We start from the raw sequence: 23,167 nt of genomic DNA, 5'->3' as shown, positions 1-23,167 counted from the left end.
AAATCCCTAAGTCCCCCTGGTTGTGTTACTGCATTATTTGCTAATATTTTATTTAAATTTTTAGATTTATATTGGTTAGTAAAAACAAGTTTTTTCCCCCCGTTTTTTCCTTTTCCTTTTCAGCTTTTGGTGTGATTATCATGCAAGCTTTGTGAAAACATTGTGGATTTCTTATTTTCTCTGCGGTCTGAAAAAGATTAAATGGATTGGACTACCTATTCCCTGAAAATTGTGAAGAATTACCCTGTGAAACCATCTGGGCTTAAGATAAGGCAGGAGGATTGCAAGTTCAAGGATAGTCTGGGCAACTTAGTGAGACCTTGTCTCAAAAAATAAATAAATAGGGTTGAGAATGTAGCTTAGTGGTAATTAGTATTACAAAAAGAAAGACCAGAACAAAACAAAACATATGGTCTTAGTGCTTTGGGGAGATAGCTAATCTTCTATGGTAATAGGATTGCTTAGATTTTCAGTCTCTTCTAGGGGTCAGTTTTTGTTTATTTTATCCAAATTTCCTTTCCTTAGTAAGACATTCTTTTAAAATTGTTGTTGTTGCTGAATTGACTTAAATTTCCTTACAATTCTTTTAATTTCCTTTCTAACCCTGTTTTGGATATATCTAGTATAGAAACTATGATGACACTTAAGGTACCTAGTTTTAAGTTTTTATGGGTTAGTCCTCATTAGTGAGTCTTTATTGTGTATTAACCACAGGGAAGGGTCAGAGGACTCAAAGATGAATAAAATCAGGGGCTGAGGTTGTAGCTCAGTGGCAGAGTGCTTGCCTAATGAGGCACTGGGTTTGAACCTCAGCACCACGTAAAAATAAATAAAGGTATTGTGTCCATCTGCAATTAAAAAAAATTTTTTTTTAAAGATGAATAAATCCAGATCCTCCTATTTGGGATCTTCACAGTGTTACAGAAACAAAGATCAAAAAGGGCATCAAGAGCTGAGCACAGTAGAGCATGCTTGTAATCCCAGTGGCTCAGGAGGCTGAGGCAGGAGGATCACGAGTTCAAAGCCAGCCTCAGCAAAGGCGAGGTGCTAAGCAATTCAGTGAGACCGTGTATCTAAATAAAATACAAAATGGGGCTGGGGATGTAGCTCAGTGGTTGAGTGCTCCCGAGTTCAATCCCTGGTACTGCCCTCCTCTGAAAAAGGGCATCAAGATATACAACTTTCAAACAGTACCTGCCTATAAGGCCCTGATCACTAAAGCCTGCAAGGTGCTCAATCTGAGAAATCTGGGCAGCAGAAAAGAAACTGGTATAGCTAAGGGTGAAATGAAATGTACTGCATTCACTTCCGTTAACAGTCAAAGAGACAACAACCTGTTCCAAGACAGCAAAGGTACAGGGTATAGAGGCAGAGACACGGGTCCAGGCTGACCCATTCCTGGAAATGAAAAACGGGGTCCAACACCACAGGCTCTGGAACCCTGGGAGATCAGGTGGCTAAAGCTTTGTCAAATATATTAAAAAAAAAAAAAAGGCAGGGGTGGCATGTGATGAATTGCAGGTAGCTGGACTGTAACATCAACATGAGTGTTGCTCCCACACAGTCAGCACGAGTGGAAGGCTCAGTGCCACTACACTGCTTTCTGCTTCCTCCCCTTTCCTAACCACGGGATGGCCTTCTTGGGAACCTGCTTACTTGCTGCTTTTGCTGATGCTTTGACACTCTGCTCTGTAAGGGTCAGACTGCCCTCTAAGTTCATCTCATACAGGTGAAATTTAGTTAGATGGCATGGAGAATGCTACGTTCTCAATAATTAAGAGTGTAAAGAAATTAATGAGGAAGCTCTAAAACTAAGAGAGACTTGCCGAGAAGATTATAAATAGCATTAAACCTTTACATTTTGCAAAATCAAAGTTATATAAAAAATATCATAATGAATAAACAAAACAAAACAAAAACACAGGCCTTCTATGCCAGGCTGCTTCTTCCAGTTCAGATATTTTCTGGAAAACAGGCAGGTACTATTTGGCAAACTCTAGTTCCCCATTTAGCCCACTTTAGATGTAATAAACCTTGATGAAGAGCTATGGAACCAGGAAGGTTCTAAAACCAATTCAAGACAGGATGAAATGTTGCCTAATGTAATATGTGGAGATAAGAAATAAATCCTCTTACCTATGTCCACATGGCTTCAGTTGCGTATCTGCTACCTCATCACAGCAAAGGGAACAGCAGTTTTCTCGGATACTGACTTGTTTCAACAGAGCAAGACGCCTGTGCCTGAGAAGACAAAGCAGTTTGAAACTCATTTTGTCAACAAGTAAACAGGTCCTGTTGGCAGTGACACATTCTAAATGCTTTGAAAATGTTCTATACATGCGAGATAGTATGTACTCCTTAAGCTTTGTTCAGTAAAGTTTTCATACATAATAACTCATTTCAATCTTAATAGGGAATGAAAAAAGCATGGTCATTCCCACTTTTCAGATAAATTAAACTTCAGTGAAATGTTTTACATGATAAACTGAAGTCCAGTGCTTTTTTTTAAACTAGCAAATTTTAACCTTTTAAGTTGTACATTTGAATTTAATGACAAGCAAAGACTTGCCTTTCCCAAGAAAAACATACATATTTTCATACATTTTCAAAGGGTTTATGAGACCTTTATAGAGTCCCTGCAAGTCCAGATGCCTCAAGTCCACACCCCTTCCATTACACCTTCACTCATCGTGTAATGGGAAAACCGAGCAGAAATGCTCTGCTGAAGGCACAGCCTTGGTGGGTGAGCAAGAGAAATATGGAATGTTCTTTCAACCCACTTGTGGGCCAGGTACTGTCTCAAGCCCTGGCAGCTCAGCAATGAACAGAAGACTAAAAAATTACCCCTGCCTTCAGAGAGCTTCATTGCAGTGCTCATGAGGGGTTGAGGAAGGAGAAGGCAGAAATAGATAATAAATGCTGATGAATACTATGAAGAAAAATAAAATGGAAAAAAGGACATGGAGAATGTGAGAGGTGGGGAGTAATGATTTTAAATATGGCAGTCAAGGAAGTTCTGGCTAAGGTGATACCTAAGTGAAGACATTAAGGGAGTGGGGAATGAGCCCGTGGATGCTTAAAGAGACTATTTTAGGTAGCAGCCACAGGGAAAATGGAATAATAATGGGGATGTCACAGAGATGAGGAGAGACTAGGAGAAGCAGATGGCCATGACTGGAAGACTGTTGCAGCTGAGGGATGTGCATGTGGCACCTCTCTATACTATCCTTTTTACCTTATTTATATATTTGAAGTTTTCCATAATAAAGTTAAGAAAAAATAGCTAATGGAAGGAGAAGAATTTGACACACAGTATATATAATATAGAATAATTTGCAAAATCCTTGATAGGCCATTAGCTCCTACTCTGAAGCCAAAAAGGTGAGATATTATTCCAATGAGTAAAATATCAGTAAAAAGGTATCAGTGAATATAGGTCTTTGGAGCAGAGGCTGAAAGTATTAATGGCACAGAAAATGTTCTTAGGCACATTTATGCTTAATGCCAACATTTGTAAATAAGCTCAACTTGAATGTTAAGAGGAGTAAGGTACCAGCGGTTGGCTTTAAGAAGGCCACTCAATTAGGTTCCTGACATCATCTTTCTTGGTGTGATTGTCAGTCTAGGTACAACACAGGACTGACCTCATTTGTAATTCTGTTGTTCTTATTCAAGACAAGACAAATTCTGGGTGCCAAATATATATATACATAATAACTAAGACAGTTATGTATAAGTTGGCCATAAAAGGAGACTTTCCAACAATTGATATTCACTACCATCTTAGTTTTGGAAGGTTTGAATTTTGGAGGAGTAAAGGCTGAAGCAGTTTTGACTAAGGTTACCTTCTCCAGGGTAACATGGATCAATTGTGTCTTTTTTTTTTGAGTATGGGGGATTGAACTCAGGGGGCACTCAACCACTCAGCAACATCCCCAGCCCTTTTTTGTATTTTATTTAGAGACAGAGTTTCACTGAGTTTCTTAGTGCCTTGCTATTGCTGAGGCTGGCTTTGAACTCACAATCCTCCTATCTCAACCTCCCGAGCCACTGAGATTACAGGTGTGTGCCACCATTCCCAGTTCATTTTGTCTTTCAGGTGATTTGTGGATTCATCCAAGGAAAAGTCATGCTAGGTGAAAAAAGGAACAGAATATGACAGATGAGAGAGGTGTCACTTTAGACTTTCACAAAGAGGAACTGAAAGTTCAGGATCTTTGTCAGATACCAAGACAAGCTGAATAGAAATTCTAGGAATGGACCTCAGATCTCCAGCTGAGATAGAAGTGGATCTAATGTTCTTGAGAATGTTATCAAGGCTCTGATGTTCTAGACAAGGCATGATGCACAAGGCTCTGATGTTTCAGACAGTGATGGCACTCTGACATGTTCTAGTTCACCTGGAAACCATTGAGCCACTAAAATATAGTCTGATGTGAAACACAGCCCAGAGAGCTGCCTACAGACCTGTGTTTTGAGCCAAAATGAGCTAGGAATCCATTATTATTAGAGATCCCTTCAGGGGCGTAACAGTTCAGCATTGGCTCAGAGTGGTTTCCTTGACTGCTGAGGGATTTTCTGATATAACACATGGGCATTAGTAAAAGGAATACTCGCTCCACACAGATCCAGGCAGCTGCTCTGTTAAAACATGACAAACTTTGGCTTACATTATATAACAAGCTTCAACTTGTAGCAATTACCAGGAAGCAGCTGGAGTCTTTTCCTAGCTGATGGGATAGACTACATTCATCTTGTAAGGAAAAGAAGCAGGCATTCATCCCAGGAGAAAATTAATGCCAATTAGTTTTTGTCAAGTTATGGGGACTGAAATTTTATACAAGATGGAATTCAGTGTCCTAATGGTTGTGGAAAAGTGTTGGCATCTTTGCCATGTAGCTAAAACCCCAAAGAAGTTGGTTTCATTGAACACAAGTCTTTTATAGAGGCACTTGACTAATATTTAGGATTTTAACACTAACATCCAAGGAAAGTTATTCTGTAGGGGTTTTGTGTGTGTGTGAGCATGCATGTGTCATGTTTTTTTTTTTTTTTTACCACTTTGGTACTTGGTGCTTAACCACAGGGTCACATCCCCAGCCCTTTTTATCTTTCTGAGATCTGTTTTAGTAACTTATATTTCCCAGGAAGTCAGCCTTTTCAGGGAGATTTTCAAAATTACTTATTTAAAAAGTTGGAAAAAAAAGTCTCCCATAAATTGTTTCAGTTTCTTATGAAATACACAGTTTGGAGACAGCCTGGGCAGATGCCTTACCTTGGCAAAATGATTTTTTCTTCAGCTGTTAGGAAGGCGTAGTCATTAAAAGTGCTAAATTTTATAGATGGTGGGTATTTGAAAGGTTTTGCTCCAAAATTGAACTCACACTGCTGATATGACATGAAACTAGCTGCAGCAAAAAATCCAGATCTACAAATAAAAATGAGTATAAAGGTCAACAGAGTTAATATAAATGAAGTAAATTTCATAAACTCAGTAGTTTTCAGAAAGTTCAGATGAGCCAGTTGTGCCCTAACAGAAAAGAAAGGGGACAGATTGTGTTTACTGACCCTCACAGGTCCACGCATCAGAGAATGTTCTTCTTTTATCTTTCTATGTCAAACTCTGGGACAGTTTTAGTTCTGATCAAATGGGTTTCCAATTACTTGAAATAAATAAATTTCCCATTATAATTGCTTAGATAACAAAGTTCTTTTTTCCTGGCACAAAGTGCATTCCATGCATCTACTCAAATTTTGGACTGAGAGGAGCTACTTACACAGTAGATGAAAAGACTTGTTTCTCAGGAGGCAGCTGGTTGCCATTTAAAAAGAAGATCATTTGCTTTTCATTCAAGTCTAACAGAAATCCTACTGTGTCTCCTAGAGGACAAAACGAAACACTGTTAGAATAATGCCGTGTACTACCAGGATTCCTAAGGGCCTCAGTGTCACTGTATTAGCCAGGTATTCAACATGTTCATCTTTGTTTCTTGAAATTATTTGATCCCTAAATACCAATATATTCATGTATCATTAAGAAAAGAATGCTGCCAATTAAACTATGACAAGGTATTGATTTTAAAATGCCTTTTGCTTTTAAAAATGTTAAAGTGTGAAAAAAGTGTGCATGCTGGGATCAATGAAATATGGTAAGATAAAATCATTGGATATTTGCCTCTGGTGAAACTTTAAGACTCCCTAGGTCACAACTACCAGAAAAAAAAGTTTTTAAAAAAAGTATGCATACTCATTTATCAAATAGAACAAGTGAAATTTCTTTCTTTCTTTCTTTTTTAACTGCTAAAGGAAAACATGAAATTATAGTGATAACAAGAAAAATGGACATTTAATGCTAGTGGAAGAAATCTGGTAATACACAGGAATAGCTTCAAAACCAGGGATTACCTGCCAAGGAAGTTTCACTTCTAAGAACTTACCTTGGGGAAATCCAGAACAGTTTATAATAATTTTTAAAGGCAAAAATGTCAGCATAGCAAGATTAGGTATTAGTTAATATATAATACAACTACAGCTGGGCCCAGTGGTACATCCCTCTAATCCCAGCAACTTGGGAGGCTAAGGAAGTGGGATGGCAAGTTTGAGGACAGCCTCAGCAATTTAGGAAGGACTTAAGCAACTTACCGAAACCCATGCTCAAATAAAAAACTTAAAAAGGGTTAGGGAATGTAGCTCAGTGGTAAAGCACCCCTGGGTACAATCCCCAGTACTGGAAAAAAAATTTAACTATATAATGGAATATTGAGAAGACATCAAAAGTAGTATTTTTTTGATAAACTAGAAAGCTGTTCAAGGTACTAAGTATAACAACCAAAAAATATATACATACATCAAATTTAAGCATTTTTCAAATCTCTGGATGAAAAATTGTAAGGAATTTTTAAGTTTGTCTTGATCTTTTTCTATTTTCCATTTTTTTTTCTTCTTGGTATGAAGGTTGAAACCAGGGGCGTTCCACCACTGAGCTATATCCCCAGTCCCTTCCTATTTTTTCTTTTCAGACAGGGTCTTGTTAAATTGCTAAGTCTGGCCTAAAACTTATAATCCTCTTGCCTCAGCCTCCCAAGCCACTGGGATTATAGTGTGCACCACCATGCCCAGCTAAAACAGTGCCTTTATCTTATGTTCTGGGAAATGTGTATGTTTTATGTTCCTTCAAGAACCTGCAAGCCATTAAAATGAGGATTCCTGTTGGCTTTTCAGATTTTTTTTCCTTTCTTATACTATCAGTTTAGACAAGTGGAGCTATCTCATGGGAGTGGTCAAATTCCTGCTCTTTTAATATGCTTGAAATTTCATTTTACATCCATAATATTGGTTAGGGTAGGAAAATGAAAGAGGCATGCATGGAGCTATAGCACCTATATGGTTCCAATGTTTGAGAATAAAAATTCTTCCAGAGATTCCAACCTCTATCATATGACCTTACTTCATCAGAGCATAGCCATTTTGTCTCTGAAAATATCCTATTCTAATGGCATTACAATTCCTTTGTTCTTGCTATTTCCATGAATGTTTGTTCAAAATACACCCAAAGAGGAGACTAGAATTCACATTATTCCTAAGAGTACCGTTTTCTCATTAATTTAAGAATTTTATATTCTAAAATGTTTTTGTTAAAAGAGGGCTCTACCCAAGGCGAATTTACCAGAAAATACAATTAACATCCATGGCAATGAAAAGAAAAGCTAAGATCTCTTTTATCATTTGGCCTTTTCCAATTAAGACATTTTAAGGACTCTCATAGTAAACGTCTCACAATAACCAGATATCTTAACCCAGGTGATAAATTTTGATGGAGAAGAATGAATACCTTCTTTCCAGCATGGGTGGACATGCGGCTTACTTCTGGCATTGTACCAAATCAGCTGCCTGCAGCCATCGTATGCACAGGAGTATTCGTCGTCCCCAATGCCATAGCCTTCCTGGAGAGAGAGGCCCAGATGATTAGCAGGGTTATGCCTGCTCTGACTTGGGAGGAGAGGGTCTATCCTTTAGAGCCACTGACCCAGTGGCTGGAATTCTAAGCTTTCTGCTTCTTGGAAGATATCAAAATTATGATCTGGAGGTCTGGTTCCAAGTAAATGATGACTTCACCAACAAATACTTCAAGTGCCTCCTTTGTTCAAAGCATTTTCACATTTGTCAGTTCATTTAATTCTAATTAACTACCATGAGGCTGGTAACATTATATTTTAAGAGGAAACAAAGGTTCAGAGAGGTCAACCCGCTTGTCTAAGGACATGTAACAGAGACAGGTTTGGTTCTAAATTCTCCCGATTCCAAGATCACTATACCTTCTATTTCACTATGGTCAGGCTTCCTGAATGGAATAACTTCAAAACACCCAAATGCTCAGAAATTTCATGAGAAAGGTTACAGTGGACCATCAGCTAAAAACTATTCTGAGATCAGCTTCATTTGAACATCATATGGGTCCCTGACAATTCCTTCCCTCCCTACTTCCTTGCTTTTTTCCTCTCTTTCCTTCCTTCCCTCCCCTTTCCTTCTTTGTGGCACTGGAGGTTGAACCCAGGGGCTCACATATACTATGGAAGCACTCTACCCCAGAGCTACAGCCCCGGTCCTTTCCTATACATTTTATTTTGAGACAGGGTCTTGCCCAGGGTAGCCTCAAACTTGTAATCCTCCTGCCTCAGCCTCCCAAGTTGCTGGAATTATAAGCATGACCACCCTGTCTGTCTGATAATGTCTTTTATTATTTACTGCCTTTTGATTTTTTTCTTAGAATTATTAACATAAAAAGGTAGATGGGATCTTAAGATATTATTTTCAGTGCTTGACCAAAAGAGAGAGAGAGAGAGAAAAAAAAAAGAAGAAGCACACAAAACAAATAACCGCTATTTTTTTAAGGATCAATGGTGAAAAGCTTTAAGGAGAAAGGAATTGAAAATGCGAGCTAAATCCAAAAAAGATCTCAGGTTCAAATAGCTTGTTTGTTCTATGGGATAAACAATGTAGTGAGGATAAAAGAAGTTTTGACAAACTCCTCAACTACAATATAAAAACCACTGGTGGTACAGCTCAGCAGTAGGGTGCATGCTCAGCTTGCAGAAGGCCCTGGGTTCAATCTCCAGCATCAAAAAAACAAACCAAGCAAACTTCAAAACCACTAAACTTTAGGTGCTGGGGAAAAGGCAAAACATTTTTTTTTTTTTTTTTTTTTAGAGAGAGAGAGAAAGAATTTTTAATTTTTAGGTTTCGGCAGACACAACATCTTTGTTTGTATGTGGTGGCTGAAGATCGAACCTGGGCCGCACGCATGCCAGGCGAGCGCGCTACCGCTTAAGCCACATCCGCAGCCCAAAACAATTATTTTCTATCTTCATTTCTAATGTCCTAGAGGAAGTCCTTGACAGAACATTTGAAAGAAATTCCTAGAAGATTCCTAGCCATCAAGGTAGCCTAGATATTACCTTGCAGTGTCCTCCGTGCTTGGATGAATTCCATAACAGAGTAGCACTATGGGTCAAAGGCGGAACTCTGATAAAATTTTAGCCACAGATCATTTCTATAGAGGTAAGAATAGATACCTATACCTAGCAGAAATTTACTTTAAAAATCCCTTTGAGCTTACATCTCAGAGAGCAAGCTAGATGTACCATATCTTCTTTCAGCTCAAAAATATTCCCAGTAGTATTAACCCTGATTTCCATTGGCAAGGATGGATAAACAAGAGAAAAGGGTAGCTAGTTGGTATTTAGGGTTAAAAAAAAAAGTTTATGTATAGCTTGTCGTGCATGGAATATTTTGAATCCTTTCCTCATATGGGGATAATATCCTTTCTTCTGCCATCTGACATCCCATTACCTTCCCGTTATGGGGTACGTATGGAAGATAAGATTCCTATTTCCTGCTCTGCAAGTGGAGGAAGACCTTCCCATCAGACCCTCAGTGTGTGAGTGACCCCTACAGAGGGGCGTGGGGTTAGGACAGATGTGTGGCAGTAATGCTGGTTACATCCTGGCTAGCTAGTCCTCCTGAAATAGTACTTCCTACTCTTGGCCCTTACATTGCCTTGGAGTTTATTTCCCAAACCCCTCATCAATTTGGGAGCTCTCAACAGGTTCCCAAGTCATTCCCTTTCTGTTTGAGAACAGTCATTTTCTCCAAGGTAGGATGCTTCTATATAGGAAGCGGCACAGGCTGTCCTGACCTAAGTTTAGAGTCTTCTATCTGGAGATCAGATGGCTTTGGGCAAGTTTCTTAATTTCTCTAAATCTCAGTTTCCTTATCTTTCTTTTTCACTTTATATTTTTAACTGATATATAAAAAACATAAAAATTATACAGATTACCCTGCAATGTTTTAACACACTGTATAATGTTTCAAAGAGGTTATATAACTGAGGTTATAACTGAGCTATATCTGCAGCCCAATAGTTGTTTTTTGTTTGTTTGATGTACTAAGGATTGACCCTGGGGCCTCATGCATGCTAGGCAAGTGCTCTACCACTGAAGTACCTCTTCAGTCCTTTATAAATTTTATTTTGAACCAGGGTCTCATGAAATTGCCCAGGCCAGCCTTGAACTTGGATCCTCCCACTTCAGCCTCCTGAGTAACTGAGATTATAGGCATGTGCTACTGCACCCAGCACTCGTTTGATTTTGGTACTGGGGACTGAACTCGGGTGCTTTACCACTGAGCTACATTCCCAGTCCTTTTTAATTTTGAGATAGGTCTCACTAAATTACTTAGGGCCCTGCTAAATTGCTGAGGCTGACCTTGAACTTGCAATCTCCCTGCCACAGCCTCCTGAGTTGTTGGGATCACAGGCATGTGCTATCGATAAGCCACTTATTTGTTTTTAAAGAAAAAAGTCAATAGTCTACTAAGCAATGTGGAGTATAAGAAACAGTGTTTTAAGCCTCTATTAAGATTAAATAAATAAAATAAAGGTACTGTGTCCATCTACAACTAAAAATATTTAAAAAAATCTATGACTATATGGCAGAAATTACAGTTTCATCTATCAGAAGAAATGAACATGATTTGTAAGCTGCTTCTATTTCTTTTCTCTCTCCATCTCTCTTTTTATTTTTTATTTTTGTCAAGCTCTGAAAATGTCTTAAGATCCCATCCACCTTTTTATGTTAATAATTTGAGAAAGAATTGAAAGGCAGTAAGTAATAAAAGATATTATCAGCCGGACATGGTAGGGCATGCTTATAATCCCAGCAACTTGGGAGGCTAGGGCAGGAGGATCACAAGTTTGAGGCCAGCCTGGGTTCAGTGGTAGAGGACCTCTGGGTTCAATCCCAGTAAAACATAAAAACAAAGCACAAAAACCCTGAGCCAAAGATGTGGCTGGGGCCAGAGTATAGCCCGCAAAGACAAAGGACACACCTAATCTCTAGGTGGAAAATTAGGGCACCTTCCACCCACCCACCCACCAGAAAAAGAGAAACAAATTGCTGCTGCTCCAATTTGTACAGTTCTCTAGGGTACTCACATGATTGAGAAATTTGCTATCTCGAGTGGCCCAGCCAATCTGCATGACACCAGAAGTGACCACTGTTACTTCATAGTACCATACCCCGGCATCCACACAAAAGGTGCAACGCACACTTTCAAAAGAGGAGGCATCACAGCGAGCCTGGGAAAACCAAAGAGCATGACAATCTACCATCAGTGCCTGAAGACCACCAAAGTAATGACTACTGGGAAGGTTGCATATAGTTTTACTCATTGAAGTGCCTAGTGGACTAGTCCTCTCCTCTATCCATTCTCAGTGATTAAAAAGCCTAAAACTGAAAGAAGTACATTCTACAGCTAGTTTACAGTTTTATTTCCAGGGAGTTCTCACAGGATTGGTGTCAGACTAGGAGGACTGCCAAGATGGCTACAGTAAGCAGTAGTGAAAGCTGCTGGCTTTGCTTTCAGTGTATGTGGATCTTTGCTTTCAGAATAGAAGCTTTTATCAATTCATAAACATTGCTTTCATGTGATGGAGAAAAGAGTATAAGATGGGGTACCTAAATATAATCTAAAGCAGAAAACTACACAACAGATTTGGTGATACATAGAATCAAATAATTGTAGTCATTCTTCCAACAGTTCTTTTTTTTATATACCTTTATTTTATTTGTTTTTATTTTTTTTAATGTGGTGCTGGGGATTAAACCCAGTGCCTCACACATGCTAGTCAAGTGCTCTACCACTAGCCACAACCCTAGCCCCCAACAGTTCTTTAATCCTCATCAATCTAGTCTCTTTGCCATATGTAACTGGCTTTTATATCAACTTTCACTTGAAAATCAGCAACATGTAACATACATGGAGAAAGGGAACTAAACCTAATATGATTGACTACATGGGGATTTAAAAGGAGGTACCCTTTTTTGAAACACTAGTCTTTGTACCCTTAGTTGAATAAAATGGCAAAGATTAAAAACACACATTTAAGCCAGTCAGCATCACAGTGTAGTACTGTGTAAGATAATAGAGTAGATAATATCTCAAACACTCCATCCCATCACTTCTACCTCTTATCACTCTTCAGATAGGAAATAAATTTCCCAGTGGAAAGACACTGCTTTTGTTCAAAAGTAGGACATGAAAATGGGAGCAAAATGATCCCCCCGCCCCAAAGATCCATTTGTGGAAATTTTACCTCCAAGCCATGAGGTGAGATCTTCAGGTACTCGCTGACGTCATTGCTATTCAGCATGGCTCTAATGCTACTCAAGTCCACCTTCTCATAGGTCAGCTGTCTACCTTCTTTTAAAACTGCAAAAGAAAAAGTGGTCATGTCTTTATGGCAGGCTGCTATTGGGCGGGGGAGGGGGAGAAAGCTACTGCCATCTCCAGCAGTCAAGGAATGAAACGGCAAGGAGGCTCAGCACCTTAGCTTTGCTGCTCCTCCATCATACGAAGGCTGACCAAGCAAACGCCAGAAGAGGCAGCACTGCGAGGTAGATGTTTCTAGTCCCTGAATCTATTACTTTTCATGAAACAAAATTTGAATTTCACTTTTTCAGAATCATTGTTTAATTGGCCTCTACACAGGCTACACCCACAATGCTGGAGTAGGAGTGGGGAGACATGCCCAGCGGGCTTTAGCACAGTGCTAACCATGGAGTGGGAAGTGAGGATATAGTACTAGTGCAGTTTTTGTTTTAGCAGTCCTTGGAGAAGGAAGAGGAAAAGGAACAACCCTCATGGTGCAGACAGGACATGACTTGGGTTTGAGGAGCAAAGGTAAGATAGGTAGAAAAGTAAAAAGGAGGGAAGTCCAAGTGGAGGGAATAGGCCCAGAGGTAGGAAGTCAGCAGGTTTTTTGTCTGCATTACAGTGAAGAGATAGTTTGGAAAGAGTTGTTTAGACAGCGCCATATGATTAAGGGCCTTAATGCATCATAGGGTGCCAAGAGAAGGTTTCTGAATAAAAGAATGCTAGAATTAGAAACATTCTATATACTTTTTCTAAAATATTTTTTTAGTGGTAGATGGACACAATACCTTTATTTTATTTGTTTATTTTTTATGTGGTGCTGGGGATCGAACCCAGTGCCCCACACACATTAGGCAAGTGCTCTACCACTGAGCCACAACTCCAGCCCTCCATGTAATTCTTATCAAAGGGTTTTTAGGATACACTTCTGCTAGAATATATCCAACCAACCAGTAGAGGACCTTTTAAAAAAGGACTCATGTTCCGTCTTTTTTTTTTTTTTTTTTTGGTACCAGAGATTGAACCCAGGGGCACTTGACCACTGAGCCACATCCCCAGCCCTTTCAATTTTTTTTTTTTTTTGAGACAGGATCTCACTAAGTTGCTGAGGGCCTTGCTAAGTTGCTGAGATTGGCTTTGAACTTGCAATCCTCCTGCCTCAGCCTCTTGAGTTGTTGGAATTACTGGTGTGCACACCACACCCGGCTTCACACTCATTCTTACAAAAGAAAGGCCAGTGAGACTATCAGAGAAATGAGTCCGGAAATGGAAACAGACATTTCAAACAAACAGCTCCAACTTACAGAGATTGTCTAAGCTCCACTGGGCACAGAAACCAACTTGACGTTTCAGATAATCAGAATCATCAGCCCACGACTCCAATGTGATAAGCCGGTCACTAATACTGGATTCAGATATAGTCAATTTATTTTCACCTGTTTAAAAAGATGAAATCCTTGGATTAACAATGAAAGAGTAGGATGATTTGCTGGGCAAATTAGTGATAGTAATGAGTGTGGAGAGATAATTAGAGAACCTGAAGACTAGAATGGACTTCTACTAAAGTTTCTAAGGATGACAAGGCCAAAGAGCTTTAACAATTTTCTAGCAATATCACCAAATTTTTAACTATAAAAAGTGGGTAATAAGACAAGCATGGTGGCACACACCAGTAATCACAGCTACTTGGGAGGCTGAGCCAGGAGAATTGAAAGACGAAGGCCACCAACTCAAAATAATATAAAAGAGCTGGGGATGTAGTTCAGTGGTAGGGTACTCCTGGGTTCAATACCCAGCACCACACAAATAAAGTGAGTAATAATGCTCACCAGTTCAGATTCTTGGGCAGAAAAAACTTTGCCTTTGTCCCTATTATAATTCACTGGCCTTGAAGTATCTACCCAGAGAAAAATAGAATGTGTGCAAGATTGGTGGGGTTCAAAGTGTTGGTTATCTAGTAACTAAGAAAAGAGAAAACTCTTAAAAATGAATACAGCAGATCATTAGTGCAAGAAGTCACTATACCTACTTGTCTGTGCAAACTTTTCCAGTGCGATGAGTGCAAATAGCATGACTGTAGGATGGGACTGCAACTTCTGAAAGACAATGGATTATTTTTAAAAATCACCCTATGCAGAGGCAACAAGCTATTAATTTCATCTTCTTGCCTCCAGGTGTTATTGTTTTTTGAGCAGTTAGAAAAATTTTTCTCATTCAAGTCCTCAATCATTCGTTTGGCAAATATTGTTAGCAATGAAGAACCAAGATAGAATCTCAATCTTATATTTCTTTTTCTTGAAGTCACTGGGCTAATTTACAGATACAGAAATTTCAATAGTATCTTGTTAAATACATTATGTCATTTTACTTAGTAACATTTATATGAAGGCTCTGTTACACAAAATGTTGATTCTTAAATTCATTTAAACAAGCTAAAAACTTAGAATTGGAGCTAAAAATAACCTTCTATTCAAAATCCTGTAGAGAAAGACTCATCACTACCAACTTTCAGAACTATAAATAATGAAATTAACAACTAATGGCTTGTTTTTAATCTGGACTCTGAAAGGAATTCTACAAATGGCGATGGTAGGGGAGAGAGCAACAAGTGGGCTCTTTGAATTGTACTTGAGTTCATGTCACCTGAGTTTCCACTTACAGAAGGTCTACGCTGGGAGCCTCAAGAGAGCTAGAACACTAGAGGGTTCCCATGTACTTCCCTGGTGCCACCTGACTCCAGCAGAGCTTATCATCCAACCAACACCCTCCCCCATTGTGAAGCATCTTCAGCATCCTGTTTTTTGCCACATCCATTCTCAATCCCTCTGCCTGGCTTTTCCAGCTCCGAACCCTCTTCTGCTGGCTACTGGGTCCATATCCTCCTACCTCTAAACACTATTTTCTTTGATCAGACAGTTTGGTCTCTGGATTTCTATCTGTGGCAGTACCTTGGGCACAAAACCCACTTTTCCCTCCTCTGGGCACAGCTGAATCCTAACCTTACAGCCTGACCCAGTTGAAGTCTCACCATCAGGAAGTCTGTCTCATGACTACGCCAGCCACACTAGCCACGCCACCCCCTCCTTCACTCCTCTCAACTCTTAGGGCACTTAAGGCTAGAGGAAACAATTTTTCCTTTGATCACATTCTGTCTTAAAATGGAGGCTAACTGTCATGTCTTAGTACTTCTGTTTCAACTGACCAGTAAACTTCCTAAGGAAAAGGACAATCCTGTAACTTCTGTACCCCCATGAAGAACACTTAGAGCAGTATAGGTTTAATTTAAGCACTATTAAGTAAGTATGGACCTATAAGAACTTTCATATTGAAATTTTGGAAAAAACTAATGCTCACTTGGCCTGCAAAAATAACTGTTAAAAATACAGGCTGGCCATGGCCAAGACTGTGGTCTAGCACTGGGAGAGATCTGAAGGCACAGCCTCAACCAACCACAAGCTTCACAGATGTATATCAAATACTCCAAAGATGACAGTTTTAAGAGCAGCAACAGTAGGGTGGTCAGGGGTAGAGATTCACATCCACTGGAAACCTGATCTGATGTTGGAATGCCATGTGGTTTTGTTTCTACTCTGGAGGTCCCTATTGCCATCTGGTAGGCTCTAAGGACACACAGAAAAGTCTAGCAGCTATCTTATGACTAAATTTAAAAACAGACTAACTCAACTGTTTTTGCTTTTGCATAGAATAAATCCCTCCCCCTTTTTTTTTAACATAGGAGGGAATAAATAACACTCAGGAAACACCTGCAAATAAAATTTACAACAAATTCCATTCTCTGTGCCAGGGGCTCTGTTGGCAACTTGGGAAAAATGTACAATTCTAGATGACTAAGAATAACTAGCTTTGATGTCTCACTTACCAGACACTGTAGCAAATATTCCAGTATTCCTGGGCTAAGTAAACCAATGCTTGCAGGACCTACACAAATACAACAAACACTGGCTATAATTAAAAGTGCCATATTATTATTAAACAGTAACTAATAACAATCAAATTGTTTTGGTAGAAATCCATACCTTTTACAGAGTGGTCTCATGCACATTATCCTATTCAACCCTCCTGCTCTGAGGTTGGTTCAGAGTTGGTCACTGAGTAAAGTGACTCCCCACCACCTTTTTTTTTTTTTTTTTTTTTTAAATTGGTACTGGATACAGGGGTGCTGTACTACCGAGCTACAGCTCCAGTCCTTTTTTCAATTTTTATTTTGAGACAGGGTCTTTCTAAAATGTCAAGGCTGGCCCTGTACTTGCAGTCCTCCTGCCAACCTCCCAAATCACTGGGTTATAGGCATACACCACTGCGCCCAGCTCACGTTCTAATTTCTAATCCATTGTTTCTTTCATTATATGTGCAGTAAGTAGCTGAGCTAGTCACATGTACTTTACTAAAGTGGGTAATATTCATAAAAAAGTCGAATATCTATGTCTCAGGAACTAATGCAATCTAAATTTCTTTTCCTATTCCTCTCTCTGATTTGTCTTCATTATCTAGCTAAATTTTTTACATATATGTAATCATATATGTAAATTTAGCTTTTGCCCTTAATTTTAAATCACATAAATACAACTTTTTTGATAATCTGCAAAGCTAAGTTAGATTACGCTTAGCCTTGTATCCTTTGTAATGTTTCTTACCGTTAGCCCCATCCCTCCTTTTCTGTTACAGCAAGTTTGATAAGACCTGCAGTGCAAACTGCCCTTAAAGTCAAGCAACTTAGATGTTCCTCTGTGGTGCTTCCCAGAGTTACCTGCTAGCTTCTCTGCCAAGCAGCCTAGGACCGCAGATGTATTCCTGTGTTTGGCAGGATGGCCTGAGTCCTGGCAAGCTACTTCTCCATTTAAATTGAGAATTTCAGTCAATTTCTGGAGTGCATCCTAAAAACAAAAAGGTAAGAATGGATGTGAAATATATCTTCTCAGGTCATTTTCCCAAGAGAATTCTTTGAGACAAAGCTATAACCAGGTGTTAAACTCAGAATAACCATATAAAATTATACAACGAACCCAATGATATCATTATTGATGGGAAATATTGTTTGCTCAATCTGAATGGAATGGAATTTCTAGATTCCATTTTATTCAAAATACACTTGCTATACATTTGATATCTATATCTATATATCTATCTACATCTCTACCCTCTATATACATATGCTACTCTTGAATCATTAAATAGACTAAAGCTATTCAAATGTCAATATGATTAGTAACATTAGGGCCTAGTGATGTTGTAGTAAAAAGTTACATAAAAAAAAAAAAAAAATGTTTCACCACTGCTGGACATGGTGGCATGTACCTGTAATCCCAGCAATTTGGTAGACTGAGGCAGGAGGATTTCAAGTTCAAGGCCAGCCTCAGCAACTTAGTAAGACCCTGTCTCAAAAAATAAAAAAGGCTGGGGGGGCTGGGGATGTGGCTCAAGCGGTAGCGCGCTCGCCTGGCATGCGTGCGGCCCGGGTTCGATCCTTGGCACCACATACCAACAAAGATGTTGTGTCTGCTGAAAACTAGAAAATAAATATTTAAAATAAATAAATAAATAAAAAAGGCTGGGGATGAAGCTCAGTGGTAAAGTAACCCTGAGTTCAATCCCCAGTACAAAAAAAAAAACAACAAAACAAAATTTCGCCAAGCAAGAACAAATCCTATCAGAGTTTTTGAAGCAAATGAAAATGGAAAACATTTATAAGCCTAGGTAAAAAAATCAATCAATCAATCAGTGACTAAGTTAAATGATTTTCCCTGTGCTGTCTATAATTTTTTTTTTGTTTTTGTACAGGACCCAAATGTCTGAGGCTTAAACAGACAAATAAAAGATGCCAGAATCCAAATTAAAAAAAAAAAGAAGAAAGAATCTGTAGACTATACAGACTAATTCAATAAAAGTTTAATATTTTTGTTCTATGTAAGGTACACTCAATGTTACACTAATGCCTAATATGTTTCAGCAAGACTCAAAAGTATTCTCTCAGTACAATGCCCCTTTTCTCTTAATTGAAAACTTTTATTAAGAGGAAGTTGCTCAGAGAAAGATAGGAAAATCAACTCAGCACCTTAACATTTTCTTCTAGTTTCCAAACAAAGATTGTCATTATAGATATAAATGCAACGATTTTTAACATTTACAAAATTTTAAACTAAAACCTTATAGTATGCTATTGCTACAGGAAGCAACACTTCATTAGTAGAAAAACATTTTACATAATAAAATTAATACTGAATAAAACATATCTCAAATGTATAAAGAGGAAAATACATCAAATGTTCTTTGTGGTCACTAATCCTGTGCTTAAGCACAGATGACATTTTATAAAACATTAGTAGTATTCACTTACTTTAGTAGGTAATGGACATTCATCTAGCAACAATGTTATAACAGCTGGTCCCAGTGGGTCTTCCAATGGAATAACTCTAATTAAAGACTGGACAACGTCCAGCCATCCTTCATCTAAGAGTAAATCAAGAAAATTATACAATGGCGTCACTATTTTGAAAATGTGAAAATATATAACTTATAATAGAGTCACACAAGAAATACTTTTGGCCTTTGTCCTACGGCTTTGATTTTATTTGTGGTACTGGGTGGGGACTGAACCCAGGGCCTCTCACATGACAGGCAAGTGTTCTACCAGTGAGCTACTTCCCCAGATCTCATCTTGAAGCTTTTGAGCAGCTGATATTTGGTATAAACATAATTATCAATTGGTAGTTATCATGGTGGAGTTCAAAATTTTATTATGGTGCCTGGAGGTTAGGGAGCATCTTTATTTGGATAAAATTTAAACTATGATCATCAAACTATGGTCATTCATAAACTATGGTCATCAAATTATGATTAAAACAGTTTTAGAAGTCTTATTCACTACACAGGAATTAACTGAAAACACTAAAGTATACTCTGTTTTGGCTATATTTTCAGAATGATATTTAAGAAATTGAGGGCCCAATTCTAGAACATCTAGATCAAAATCTGTCAATGCCAAAAAAGAGGGTTTTTCTTTTCTTTCATCATCTCAAGTGAGAAAAAACAATCACCAAAACATGCAATTAAACATTCAGGATATAATATACAGTGCCTATTACAAATTTTCAGGGAAATTTCCATATACTAAGGGCTTTTTGTCTTAAAAAACAAAGTGGCCACATTTCTTCGTTATTGTTAATTCATTAGAAAGTATTTTAAAAAAATACCTGTTTCTGCCATTTCATGTAATGTAATCATTGAATAAGGAGGTTCCTGATCACTGAAAAACAAACATTTAAGATATTAAATTTGAGGAAATAATAAATGACAATTTCAAAGAAAAAATCAAATTGGAAGTGTGTGGATAGAAAGATAAAGAGATGAATATGAATGAATGTAGGGGAAAAGATGGAAGAGACAACAAGAGCTACAAATTCTCAGGACAAACGTATACCTTATGTACTCATTTCCACAGTCACTGCCTGTGAGGGCCCACAGACAAAATGGGCTGATGGGCACACGCAAAGGTTGTTATGTGGCTTGCAGTAAAAACACAGGACTAAAATTGGAGACCAGCGTCTACTCTTAGCTTTACCTCTAGAGGCCCAATGCCAACTGAGACAAGCCAGGAAGGTCAACATCATCTTCCTAATACTTACCTCAAAGAAATGCCAGGATGGAAGAAGGCAATCCCAACTGAGGACTTAGGAAATCAAGGACCTACATAAACATCTTCATTTGAAAGTTTCCTTCTGGGAAATATCACTGCATTCTTAAACTTCATAAAATGGTATTAGAAGAAAAAGAAACCAAACTTAATCAAGAAACTATTTAATATTCTAGACACTAGTCTAAAATGGCATCATATATCTTATTTCCTTGACTTTTCAAACTGGGATCCCAGAAATCTAAAGAAATGTTTCAGGGAAACTTCAATACTGAAATACTTTCCATCAAACATTGATAACTCTAATTGTTTAAGGACACACTGTTTATTTAAGCAAACAACACTTAATTTGTATGTTTTCTGTCATGAAAAAAAATTAACATCCATAAGAATAACCATATAGCTGGACCCCAGCAGCTCGGGAGGCTGAGATAGGAGGATAGAAAGTTCAAAGCCAGCCTCAGCAATGGTGAGGTGCTTAGCAACTGAGTGAGTCCCCGTCTCTAAATAAAATACAAAATAGGGCTGCGGTGTGGCTCAGTGGTTGAGTGCCCCCGAGTTCAATTTTTTTTAGTACCAAAAAAAAAAAAAAAAAAAAGTATAACCTTGTACCTTCTAACATAGAAATTTCTATGTTCATTTCAGGTATTCATTAGATGCTGGTTGCTTGATGTATTCTGTGTCCCTTCATAATAAGGGGAAATCATTTTAAAAGTTTTTTTTTTTAAATATATTTTTGTTTTAGTTGTAGGATGGACACAATATCTTTATTTTATTTATTTATTTTTATATGGTGCTTATGATCAAACCTAGTGCCTCACATGTGATAAGCAAGTGCTCTACCACTGAGCTACAACCCCAGACCCTTAAAAGATTTTTAAAAACTATTTAACTGACTGATACAAACTCTGGTAATGATGAGATTAAGTATGCATATACTAAACAATTCCACAGAAGCTTTTACATAGGTCCACAAATTGATGCATATTTATGCTATTTAACACAGGATTATTTGTAGGAACAAGAATATGGCAGTAACCTAAGTGACCATCACCAGAGGAAAAGGTAACAAAATATGGTACTTTCAAGCATACAAATGAATACTGTGTGTGGCAGCCAGAATCGGTTGCAGATTTACATACAGCAATATAGATCTTAAGTTAATATTAAGTGAAGTTAAAAACAAAGAGGTTTATAACTAAACCAGTTAATGTAAATTGAAAAAAAATCATACACAAAACTCTATAAATATTCTTCCTAACAAACATAAGCAAACATATGGTAGGAGAAGTGGAAGAATATATCTTTTTTTTTTTCTTTTTGATATTTTCTTTTTCATCTGGAACTCAAATGCTCCCATCTCTGCCTCCAGAGCAACTGGAACTACAGGGACGAACCCACCTTAAATTCACCAGTATGGCTACCTACTGATATTTGGAGGTGGGTGTTGGAGAGAAGAATGAGATAAGGGAAGAAGTGAAGAGTAATAAAACACAATATAGAGTCAAGAACTAATAAGGAATAGGAGTACTTCAGTTCTATACAGAAGTACTTAATGGACGCACACACATCCCTACACTCAAAGAATAAGATGAATTCCTTTATGGAGCAGAAATGTGGCAGAAATTTCTAGAAGGAAGCAGAAGTTAAGCCAGAGGACTACTGGGCTGTAGGTCAGGAGCTGAACACAGGTAACCAGGAGTTCTGAGTTTGCAAGGTAGTGGGACACAAACCACACCTATGGATGGGCAGATGTATAGAGTGAAGCTGGGATAAGGTTCCTCTCAGTGGAAGGGATGAAAAAGTTATTAATGATAAATGGAGCTAAAACTGGTATAAAGTGCAAGTTTCTGGTGACTGAACAAGGCAAAAAAAAAAAAAAAAAAAAAAAGCAGCAGGACTCAAGCTTCTTATAGTGGGTCAGGAATGCAGAACTATTACCACATTTCAACTTCAGGTTCATTCAAAGAAAGAGCACACATAAGCAATGCAGGCCCTGCAAATGTATACCAATCATATGGGCACATACCTGTAATCCCAGCAGTTTGGGAGGCTGAGACAGGAGGATCGTGGTTCAAAGCCAGCCTCAACAATTTAGTGAGGCCCTAAGCAACTCAGTGAGACCCTGTCTCTAAATAAAATATAAAACAGGGCTGGGGATGTGGCTCGATGGTAGAGTGCCCCCGAGTTCAATCCCCAGTACCCCCTCCCCACTAAAAAAAGTCTGTAGTAGTGTACATCTTTAATCCCAGCAGTTTGGGAGGCTGAGGCAGCAGCAAATTAGCAAAGCCTTGAGTAACTCAATAAAACTCTGTCTCTAAATGAAACATAAAAAAGGGCTGGCCATGTAGTTCTGTGTTTAAGTACCCCTGGGTTCAATTCCCAGTCCAAAAAAAAAAAAAAAAAGAGAGAGAGAGAGTGTCTATAGGGCTAAGGATATAGCTCAGTTGTGGAGCACTAGCCTACCATGTATAAGACCCTGGGTTAGATCCCCAGCACCAGCACCAAAAAACCAAAAACAAAATTAAAGAAACAACTAAGCTGAGCAAAGTGGTGCATGCCTGTAATCCCAGAGACTTGGGAGGCTGAGGTAGGAGGACTCAAAGTTTGAGGTCGGCCATAAATAAATAATACATACATACATATAGATATTGCAATTATAGAACCATCTGTGTTTATTGTCCTCTTTATTTTTTACTTAAGAAAGGGTGACACTGACATGAAAGGAGAGCAATGGTTCTAATGCCATAGTGAGAGAGTTGCTATAGAAAAGAGTAGCATAGTGGTATTGTCTTGTAGTCCACA

The 23,167-nt window shown here is 38.4% G+C and overlaps 1 protein-coding gene across 5 annotated transcripts in view; it reads right to left on the bottom strand.

The window, feature by feature from the left end:
* Positions 1-23,167, bottom strand: part of Rspry1 (ring finger and SPRY domain containing 1) — a 44,635-nt gene that overhangs the window by 3,438 nt on the left and 18,030 nt on the right. For all 5 annotated transcript variants that reach the window (XM_071605198.1, XM_071605196.1, XM_027939151.2 and 2 more), the window contains 12 exons: positions 19,923-19,975; positions 19,067-19,179; positions 17,480-17,606; positions 16,592-16,650; positions 14,741-14,807; positions 14,016-14,147; positions 12,653-12,768; positions 11,492-11,635; positions 7,832-7,943; positions 5,778-5,880; positions 5,276-5,428; positions 2,137-2,241 (listed from right to left, as the gene is read on the bottom strand). In XM_071605198.1, coding sequence (XP_071461299.1) covers positions 2,137-2,241; positions 5,276-5,428; positions 5,778-5,880; positions 7,832-7,943; positions 11,492-11,635; positions 12,653-12,768; positions 14,016-14,147; positions 14,741-14,807; positions 16,592-16,650; positions 17,480-17,606; positions 19,067-19,179; positions 19,923-19,975 — 1,284 coding nt within the window. The remainder of the gene's footprint in view (positions 1-2,136; positions 2,242-5,275; positions 5,429-5,777; positions 5,881-7,831; positions 7,944-11,491; positions 11,636-12,652; positions 12,769-14,015; positions 14,148-14,740; positions 14,808-16,591; positions 16,651-17,479; positions 17,607-19,066; positions 19,180-19,922; positions 19,976-23,167) is intronic.

This window comes from Marmota flaviventris, chromosome 18 (genome assembly GCF_047511675.1).
Source record: "Marmota flaviventris isolate mMarFla1 chromosome 18, mMarFla1.hap1, whole genome shotgun sequence".
In the NCBI taxonomy this organism is placed as follows: domain Eukaryota; kingdom Metazoa; phylum Chordata; class Mammalia; order Rodentia; family Sciuridae; genus Marmota; species Marmota flaviventris.
The sequence above is the reverse complement of the archived record's forward strand: the minus strand, read 5'-3'. Positions and strand labels throughout refer to the sequence as shown.